Source organism: Panthera leo, chromosome B2, assembly GCF_018350215.1.
Source record: "Panthera leo isolate Ple1 chromosome B2, P.leo_Ple1_pat1.1, whole genome shotgun sequence".
NCBI lineage: Eukaryota > Metazoa > Chordata > Mammalia > Carnivora > Felidae > Panthera > Panthera leo.
The window spans coordinates 29,711,706-29,722,275 of NC_056683.1; the positions used below are offsets into that span (position 1 = coordinate 29,711,706).

Consider the following 10,570-nt stretch of genomic DNA (forward strand, 5'->3'; position numbering starts at 1 on the left):
GTCTCCAAACCACAGAGACTCCTGTGTGCAGGGCCCACCTAGGCCTGCAGAACGACAGCCCAAAGGACTCCTGGTGCTGTAACCACTGGGGTCATCTGGGGAGAAGGAGACAGGAACTCGGACACACGAGCAAGAACAGGCCTGATGCTCCATAGAAACAAGGGAAAAAAAAACACCCAAAAGATGGGCCTGAGGTCACAACCCAGGATGGAGCCTGCTGACCCAGTCACAGGAAGCTCTTGCTCCACAAGATCCTGGTGACAGGTGACGTCCACATCCCTGTGGTAACGGTCCTGGTGAGACAAGGTTCCACAGAAGGGACAAGGACAAGGAGCAGAGACATGACCCAGCTGAGGAGGGAGCTCGACACACCAAGGACGCACTGAGCACCGACTGGACCCAGGCCCCGTCCACACTCGGCTCCTCCAGCCCTCTCCTGTCCCCACCTGCAACAGACACGGCACAGGAAACAGCGGGTTCTGGGAGGTTCTCAGGGCTTTCATTTATTTTGTTGCAACTTTACAAATCTTTTCTTTTATTAATTCATCAATCCCACATACCCAGAATTACAAAATACCAATTCATATCTGGATTCTCATTTTCAATAGGAAAGTAAGGCGTCAGTACTCAGCCCAACATGAAAAAAAGACAAGGATGGAGATGGTCCAGCCCTGCCTCTAGTGAAACAGGAAAGCAGGTCAGAAAGGGAACACGAATCAGTACAGGTCATGGTGGGCGGGGGGGCCAGTCTCCTGCGTCCTCACAATATGCTAATAGGAACGCAGACACATTCTGACACCATTTGCAGAAAGAGAAGTCCAGAGCTCTTGTAACCAAGTGAGAGTGTGAAGAGATCCTGCATTGCTCAGTCCTCCACAGTCAGCTGGCCTCCCACTGTGACAATAAATAATCACGAACACATTTAGGTCACATAAATGCCACATTCTCAACAGCCTCCCATATGCTCAAAGTGCTCCTAGTGCCCCCACTCCTCCCCTGTTCAGGCCTTCTGGAGTCTTACTTTTAGGAGCTGCGGGAGACACATCAGAACCCTGGGCACTGTCATTGCCTGGGGTGGAATAAACAGGACGTGATCAGAGCCCTAGGAGATGAGACTAAATGAGGAGCTATGGAGGAAGTGGTGAGCTTCCCACAGAGTCCTGTCTACACTATCCCAGGGTTTCAGGAATCACCCCCTCCATACTTACGTGCAGCGTGAGAGTAGCTCGGTCCTTTTCCTCCTGTGGGAAGAAAATATCATGTTAGAGACTTGGGACAGCTGGGCCATGAGATCCTAGAGCAACCTCCTAGTCCTGGTCCAAAATGAAGCTTCCAGAGTTCTGACTAAACACCCAGGGCAGGATTGGGACACATGAAGAAAGAGTTGTGGGGTCACAGGACCACCTGACTTGCTGGAGGTCTGTCCTGAACAGGGACCTTCCTCTCTGTCCTGTCACTGCTAGGAATCAGGTCCCCATCAGCAGAACTACCAAGTGAAAATCTGTCCTTCATTTTCCAAGTGCTTTGCTACAGAGTGAATGTTAGTAATGGCTCCAGAGTGGGCAGCTACGTGTGTGTGGATGGTACTTCCCAGGAACAAGGCAGGACAATGTGCTACCTACGAAACTCCCCAAGGGGACTAGAGACCCAGATCCCCCCACTCTGTTCCTGAGAACTTCTTCCTCCAGATCACAGCTCCAACCACCACAGTGACCACAAGGACAGCCACACCAGCAATGATGCCCAGGATGGGGATGGAGGGCAGAGAGGATGGCTCTGGAAAGGGAAGGAAGGTGAGGGGCTCAGACCTCTGGCTTCAGTCCTGACTCTGAAATTTCCAGAAGGGCCCTGCTTTCCCTGACACGGGGCTCTACCCCCAACCCTCCTTACCCCATCTCAAGGTGATGGGCTCGGGCAGCCCCTCGTGCTGCACATGGCACGTGTATCTCTGCTCCGCACCACCACAGCCGCCCACTTCTGGAAGGTTCCATCTCCTGCAGGCCTGGTCTCCACAAGCTCTGTGTCCTGGGTGTGGTCCTGCCCATCACGCTGCCAGGTCAGGGTGATCTCCGCAGGGTAGAAGCCCAGAGCCCAGCACCTCAGGGCCACCTCACGGTCAGAGATGGGGTGGCGGGTCACCCGTGTTTTGGGAGATTCTGAGGAAGAAGAAACAGAGAATCCACACTGTGGTTTAGCTTTATGGGCCACTGAAACTGCATCCACGTGACCATCCTGAGGTGGACAGGACAACTGGTCTGGATGGAAGAAGCACAAAACCCAGACAGCAGTCTAGCCTTTGGGATCTCCTGATTCTTGTTAAGTTCTGGAATCAGGGAGAGAACCCAGGTAGGAGGCTGCAGGTCCAAGGGGGGAACACACTGTGGTCCTGAGTGTGGTGGAGGGTGAATGACTCAGAAAACCCGGAGTCAGATCTCCAAAGATGTTCTCAGGGAGATCAAGGCCTTGAGAGGGAAGGTCATGGTTCATAAGGTGGCTGCCAGGGTCAGAGGGAACTGCTGATGGGTTATTTCAGGGATGGTCTCAACCTGGATCCCAGGGGGAGACTGGATTCCTCACTGCCCTTTAGAGAAAAGCGCCCTCTAGGGGAGTTACTCTCTAGTAGAAGTATGAACGCCGAGGCGGATCTCCCTCTTCCCACCCGGGGAGGGGCGCTGTTCTGACACTGAGTCCATTTTTCCTTTCTCGTGGGAAGCCAGCCCCAGTGTAAGGGAGATTGGGGAGGCCCCGCGGACCCGTACCTGCGCGAAGCAGCGTCTCCTTCCCCATCTCCAGGTACCTGCGGAGCCAATCCAAGCACATGCCCTCCGCGTAGTTCCCGAAGTCTTCCGCCACACCGGCCACCTCCCACTTGCGGCGGGTGATCTGCGCCGCGGTGTCCGCCGCGGTCCAGGAGCGCAGGTCCTCGTTCAGGGCAATGTAATCCTCGCCGTCGTAGGCCAACTGACTGTACCCGCGGAGGAAGCACCCATCTGGCCCCACGTCACAGCCATACATATCCTGTAAGGTGTGAGACCCTGGTCCCCACCCCGCCCCCGCAGTCAGACCCGCCAACGGAGCCCTGACCCCGCGGTCAGCCCCCAGACCTTCCCAGTCCCAACAGGCAAGCGACTATGTCCAAACCGAAAGTGAAACCGCTTAAAAGCTCCCGCGGGCTCTTCCCGGGTTGAGGGACTGCCATGCCGGGGGCGGGCCGCGGTTTCCCGCAGACTTCGGGTGGCGCTCGGACCCAGACTTGGGGCGACCCCGGCCCATCAGTGGGGATGGGGGTCATGATCCGGGCCAGCTCACCGGACTCGCTCTGGTTGTAGTAGCCGAGGGCAGTCTGCAGGCTCACTCGGAAAATCTGTGCTGTCTCCTTGACCCTCCGCGTCTCCCGGTCCCAGTACACTGGCCCCTCCTGCTCCAACCACTGCGCCCGCGGCTCTACCCTCGGACTTGGGGCATCGCTGTCGAACCGCACGAACTGCTTGTCGTCTACGTAGCCGACTTCCAAGTAGCGGGGCTCCCCGCGGCCGGGTCGGGACACGACGGTGGAGAAATACCTGAGGGAGTGGGAGCCTGAGGGCGTGGAGGGGCTGAGACCCCGCCCGACCCTCCTCCCGGCGCGGGGCCGGGTCCTTGGTGGAGGTGGCCGGGAGGGCAGGACGAGGGGGACCCGAGTCGGGGAGAGCAGGGCAGAGTGGGAGAGGGATGGGGAGGACAGGCCAGGGCGGGGACGGGTGGGGGTCTGGGGTGGGAGCGGAGGACAGGCACCTCCCCCCGGGGTCCTACGTCCTCGCCAGGCGGTCCCCTTGCCCCTGAGTCCCTTTCCATCAGACCCCGCACTCACCCGCCCAGGTCTGGGTCATGGCCAGGGCCTCCGACAGCAGCAGGAGGAGGGTTCGGGGCATAATGACCCGCTTCTTCAGGGTCTGGAGAGAATGATTCGCAGTTGGTAGCGGGGTCGGGTGCGGAGACTTGGTAACAGGGGAACTTGAGGTGCCGCTGATTGGTTTCCCCGGAAACCCGACACTAATAGGAGTGTGAACTGAGTTGCGTCATCAGTATCCAGGCGGAAATACCTGACAATGATTGTAGAAAGAGAAGTGGAGGGGCGCCTGGGTGGCTTGGTCGGTTGAGCGTCTGACTTTGGCTCAGGTCGTGAGTCGGTCTGTGAGTTTGAGCCCCACCTCGGGCTCTGTGCTGACAGCTCAGAGCCTGGAGCCTGTTTCGGATTCTGTGTCTCCCTCTCTCTCTCTGCCCCTCCCCTGTTCATGCTCTGTCTCTCTCTGTCTCAAAAATAAATAAACGTTAAAAAAATAAAAAAAAAAAAAAAAGAAAGAGAAGTGGAGATTGGGACCCCTCAACACAACCCTGGAACCTGAGTCCTTGAGAGCCAGCCCCAGGGACCAGGGACTGCCCAGACCCTCTCACCTCACAGAGCGCTCTTTGTCACAATCTCTCCCTGAGTCGTGGCCCAGGAGCTGTGTGAGTCAGTGATTCTCCCAACATTTTGTTCTCAGGTTATCTACACAGTCTTACAAATTACTGAGGATCCCAAACAGTCTTACAAATTACTGAGGATCCCAAGGATAATTTTGTGTCTGTGGATTATATCTATCAATATTTACCATAATAGGAATAAAACAGGTTTAAAAATTTATTAATTCATTTATGGTCATATTAATAACCCATGGCATGAAAACAGAAATACTGTTTTTATGAAAAAGAACCATTTCCCCAAATAAACAGGGTAGTGAGAAGACTGGATTTTGTTATATTTTCCATTTTTGCAAATCTCTTTCTTGTCTGTCTAATTAGAAGACCACTGGATGTTCAAATTTGCTTCTGCATTTATTGTGTTGTTTTGGTTGAAATATATGAAGTAATTTACAACCCTGCAACAATGTAATAATAGTATGTTTCATAACCTTTTCAAATAATTATGAATATTCTTCTTTGATACTATATTAAAACAACACAAATTGTACTTTCTCTAAGGTAATTTGCAAAGTAGAACCTGAAACAGCATCATTGACTGTCTCCTTCTGTGTTACATTAAACCCATAGGCCCATCTGCACATTGAATGGATCTTGTACTAATGCCTGATTGGTTTTTTTTTTTTTTTTTTAACGTTTATTTATTTTTGAGACAGAGAGAGACAGAGCATGAACGGGGGAGGGGCAGAGAGAGAGGGAGACACAGAATCGGAAGCAGGCTTCAGGCTCTGAGCCATCAGCCCAGAGCCCGACGCAGGGCTCGAACTCAGGGACCGCGAGATCATGACCTGAGCTGAAGTCGGACGCTTAACCACCCAGGCGCCCCAATGCCTGATTGTTTTAAAGTGTCATTTCACTATGTGATATAGATAGCGTTTGTTAGATTGGAATGGAATTATCAGAACGTCACATTTGTTTTAATATTACCACAAATCCCAACAGAAAAGTTTCTCAGTATGAGAAGCTGTCAGGCTTATTGGTGGATCACAAGTTTTCCAAAATGTTGATTTTCTCTTGAGAGCTTACGTTTTATCAAGGTAACAAGTACTGCCAGCTGTCTCATGTGAGCTGATTTTCATGAAGGGATAGGTTCATGTTCATTTTTAAGAAACTATCTGCCAAATATCCTAGGCTAAATAATCCAAATTTCTGTGTCATTCATTCTTTCAAATAAAAATGGCATTCTGCAAAAGAAAAACAAACACATAAAAAGCATTCCAATTAAGTTCATGGAGATTATTTTCCCTGGGGCTTAGGGATGTAGCAGAAGTGCTATACATCCCAAGTCATCATATAACACATATTTAAAATGTGGATTTAAGGGGCGCCTGGGTGGTTCGGTTGGTTGAGCATCTGACTCTGACTCTGGATATCAGCTTATGTCATGGTCCCAGGGTCCTGGGATCGAATCCCATGTTGGGCTCCGCACTGAGTGTAGAGCCTGCTTAAGATTCTCTCTCCCTAACCTTCTGCCCCTCTCCCCTGCTTACACTCTCACTCTCTCTCTAAAAAAATAAAAAAATAAAGAACATGTGGATTTAAGAATATTTTGGTAAAGATAATAATTTTTAATAGTTCACGGCATTTTTAAAATTTTTTTTTAACGTTTATTTATTTTTGAGACAGAGAGAGACAGAGCATGAACAGGGGAGGGGCAGAGAGAGAGGGAGACACAGAATCTGAAACAGGCTCCAGGCTCTGAGCTGTCAGCACAGAGCCCGACGCGGGGCTTGAACTCACGGACCGTGAGATCATGACCTGAGCCGAAGTCAGACGCTTAACCGACCAAGCCACCTAGGCGCCCCAATACTTCAGGGCATTTTAAAGTGATACTAATATATATATTTAATGGAAGTAAGTAGTGGTGAAGAATAACAACTATTGTAGTTTGGACCCATAACCTCCATTCTGGCTATGTTTTACCTCACCGTGAATGTCAACATAGTAAAAAGGCAAATACTGTCTATGTACTATCATGAAAATAGTTTAAACCCCATGGATTCTGTGAAAGGGCCTCAGTGACTTCTGGTGTTCCACAGACCACACTTTGAGAACTGCTGCTCTGAATAAACCTGGGAGGGTCGCCCAGCTGATCCCCGCCCTGGCCTCTTCTTAGCAGAATCCCTTTCCCTGAGCTGGACTTGGCTCTGATAACTTAGCTCAGAGTTTAGCCCCTGAGGGCACCTGGGACAGAACTCACCTCCTGGAAGTTTGCTGCCAGAGTGTCCTCAGTCTGGGAAGGGAGGTGGAGGGGCCGGTATTTCCTTTTGTAATTGGGAACAGTTTGTGCCTGAAGGCACCAGACCCATGCATGACCGACTTTGATTTTGTGAGATACCACCTTACTATGTATTCGCATCCCAGAGATCTCATGTAGTCTGTAAGAGAAATAATATTGGTCTTCACATTTTACATGTACCTAATGCATCTGACTTGAGGCCCATAAAGCATGCAATGCAGTACCGTCCAATACAACATTCTGTAATGAAGGAATTGTTCTATATCTGCCCTGTCCAGCATGGTGGCCACAAGCTGCATGTGGCTCTTGAGATACAGGTGGCACTTGAAATGGGGCTAGTGTGCTGAGGAGTTGCATTTTTAATTATTTCAAAGGAATTTGAATTTAAGTAGCCATATGTGGTTAGTAGCTACTAGTTTTAAAAATTTATTTATTTTGAAGGGGAGAGGGACAGAGAGAGAAGGAGAGAGAGAATCCCAAGCATGCTCTGTGCTGTCAGTGCAGAGTCCCACGTAGGGCTCGATCCAAGAACTGTGGGATAAAGACCTGCGCTGAAATCAAGAATCAGTCGCTTAGCCAACTGAGCCACTCAGGTATCCCTAGTAGTCTCCATTTGGGCAGTACATATCTAGAACGTTCTTGGTTTTCAGAATCCTCCTCAAAATAGATACTATGTGACTCATAGGTTTATGTCTACTAAATTTATCTTCGTATGGAAGTCATGGATTTGTCTATGTGTGTTTGAGACATACCCTTGAGAGTTTAATTAATAATGTGTTATAACTGCTAAAGTGTATAGAGATTAACCAAAACGTGATGTATCAAAACAAATTCACTGTTCAAAAATGCCCATCACTGGAGGTAATTTTAGTTTCTATTACCTTGGGTGACTTGGTGTTTGTGTTAACCTGGTAAACATAAGCAGGCACGTAGGTCTTCACTGAGCCCAAGAGAGAGGATTTATTGAACACAACATATATGAGCTACCTTGTAGGCCCTGCACATACTTGTAAAAATCCTAAAGCAGAAGATGTACCTCTTAGATTCCACCACCTTAGAATCTTTTACCTGTTGCTCTTTTGCCCAAATTCAGACATTTCTCTGTGTTTTCCTTTACCCTTGAAACCCTCTGCTCTTCATTTCTACCAAGGTGAAAATATACATGAAACATTTATAATTGTGGGATGAAGAATTCTGTAAGTGTGGCCCAATGATTTGAAAATCATGATATGAAAATGATAAAGCCAAACAAAATTTCTGCATGTCAAGCACTCACAAAGATTCAAACACATGTCGTGATCAAATTAAAAGACACAGAAACAATTTTGACAGACAAAAGGGTAACATGCTTCAATGTTCTCCAGCCAAAGACCACCAGGAGCAGCTGTGGGCATTCAAGTTGGATCTATTACTTGTTGCACTGAGAAAGAACGCACTCCTTTGGGGCCATGAGGCATCTTAATATGAAGGTGTTGGAACCTATAAGAATATGAGCTTTGGATGGGTGTTTGGGGAAGGGTTTGTGGAAGCTGGGGCGCACTCCTGGCTGCATGTTGTGAGCATGTGTGGGCAATTCTATGCTTGACCATCTGAGTGAATTTCATTTCTAAGCAGGACAGACCAGAGTGATGATAAAGCAGTAAGGGTAAAGAAGCAGTGATTGGTCACATTAACCAGCACAAGGAGATGTTGGGTATTTTGTGGGTTGTACAATGCCTGTTTTATCTGTAATTAGACAAAGCAATGTCATGGTTTCAGAGTGTCCTTGTCTGATGTTGATGTTCTTGAGATGACTGGCTCATGTCCCACAGGAATAATATGGCCCAGTGGTGTCATCGGTCAGCTTCTGACCACACTGTGGCCCAGCTGTCAGTGTCAGACCTGTTCCAGATGTGGGGGCTGCTGTTTATTCTCTCTTCCATTCCATATTTTAAAATAACTACAATCCATTTGAAAAATTGTTAAAGAATTGGTGTTTCCATTTCTTTCGGTAAATACCCAGGAGTGGAATTATTGGGTGATGCGGCAAATCCCTATGTTGTAAACCTGAAAGTGTGTGTCAACTGTAATCAAATAAAAAAATAAACAGAAAAGAAAAAGAGAATTAAGAATATTAGAAAACAATTCAGAAGGGAAGAAATGAAACATCAAAAAAATATATTGGTGATAAGTATGCATAAAGAAAAATGAGAATGTGGATAAGAAATGGGAATACAACTTAGAATCTATCAACTTGGCAAAGATGAAGCCAGGTGATGAGAGTGTCCAACAGATGGTCGGGAAAATACACTGTCATAAAGGGTGATGGTAGTAAAAACTGGTATAAAGTTAGAAAAAAAATTTTTTTTAGTGTTTATTTTTGAGTGTGTGTGTGAGAGACAGTGTGTGCAAGCAGGGGATGGGCAGAGGGAGAGAGAAATACAGAATCTGAAGGAAACTCCAGGTTCTGAGCTGTCAGAACAGAGCCTGATGCAGGGCTTGAGCTCATGAGCCATGAGATCATGACCTGAGCTGAAGTCAGACGCTTAACCGACTGAGCCACCCAGGTACCCCACTGGTATAAAATTTTCAAAGGTTCTTCTGAAAATGTCTCCACAATTTAAATCTGCTTATATTGTAACACAGACATTTTATTTTAGGAGTTTATCTTGAGATAATCATACTTTTTTCAAAAGTATTTTTCAAGGATGTTTCTTGAATTGTGGTTTATAAAGAAAAAGCAGAACTTTAAGTGCTATAATCAATATGATGATGGTATGTATAAATAGTGGAATATGTCTCAGGCATTATCACCATGTGATGTACACAGAGGGTCAAAGTTAATCTTCAAAGTAAACCCAAGAGGCACCTCATAGGGGATCCCTTTGTACAGACAGGGAAAGGGAGACTTGGAATAAGGAGGTGGTGGAACCAGGGTTAAGATTTGCTTTTAGAGGCCTATTGATTTGTCTGTCCTTGGATCCCTGTCCATAAGGAGGTGGGTATGACTGTGCACTCCATGCAAGTGAACTGTTACAGTGTTCCAGAATTTTCTGTGATGGGAGGCTGTTTAGCTCAGAATCTAGGAGGACATTAAGTGGCAGTGTGACTTACCTGCTCAAATCAAACTAAAGCCCATCATCCAGTATACATCTTGAGGCCTCCAGTAGCTCAGGATCAGCTGGACTCCAGAGCTACAACAAAGAGCAAGGGTGAGACCCTGGTCATGCAACACCAGCACTGTTATGTGGGAGATGAGCATTTAGCAGAAATGACAGAGATAAATGTAAGTCACTCCTGAAATAAGTGGTGTGTGGAGAAAGGTCATGATATCATGAAAGCGGATGACCAGGAGACCTAACAGGTCCCCTACTGCTAGTATCAATCATATCTACAGTGTGTAAAAGACATATGGATATGAAACAAAAACACGATTATACACAGTGGTATATAACCATAGAATAGGAAAGAGCCCTTGGAAATTAAAAATGTGACCATAGAGGGGTTCCCCTGGGTGGCTTAGTTGATTGAGTGTCTGACTCTTGATTTTGGTTCAGGTCATAATCTTGTGGTTCATGGGTGTGAGACCCGCATCAGGCTCTGAGCTGACAGTGCAGAGTTGGCTTGGGATTCTCTCTCTCTCTCTCCCTCTCTCTCTGCCCCTCCCCCATTCGCGCGCTCTCTCTCTCTCAAAATAAATAAATAAACTTAAAAAATGACCATTGAAATGAATAATTTAGTCAATAAAGTGGATGATTACAGTTGTACTTTCCCGTAGTAGTACAGTTGGGAAGGTGATGTCAGCAGGAGAGAAGACCTGTTTGGCTCTCAATCAAGTGACTCCAATAAGTT

The 10,570-nt window shown here is 47.6% G+C and overlaps 1 protein-coding gene across 1 annotated transcript; it reads right to left on the minus strand.

The window, feature by feature from the left end:
- Positions 1-477: 477 nt before the first annotated feature.
- On the minus strand, positions 478-4,016 carry LOC122219672 (class I histocompatibility antigen, Gogo-C*0203 alpha chain-like). The gene is given in 8 exon segments (XM_042938197.1): positions 478-894; positions 1,209-1,241; positions 1,669-1,776; positions 1,891-1,956; positions 1,959-2,156; positions 2,760-3,035; positions 3,310-3,579; positions 3,851-4,016. Coding segments are annotated over 8 exon segments (1,041 nt in total). The 5' UTR covers positions 3,912-4,016; the 3' UTR covers positions 478-865.
- Between the last annotated feature and the right edge of the window lie 6,554 nt (positions 4,017-10,570).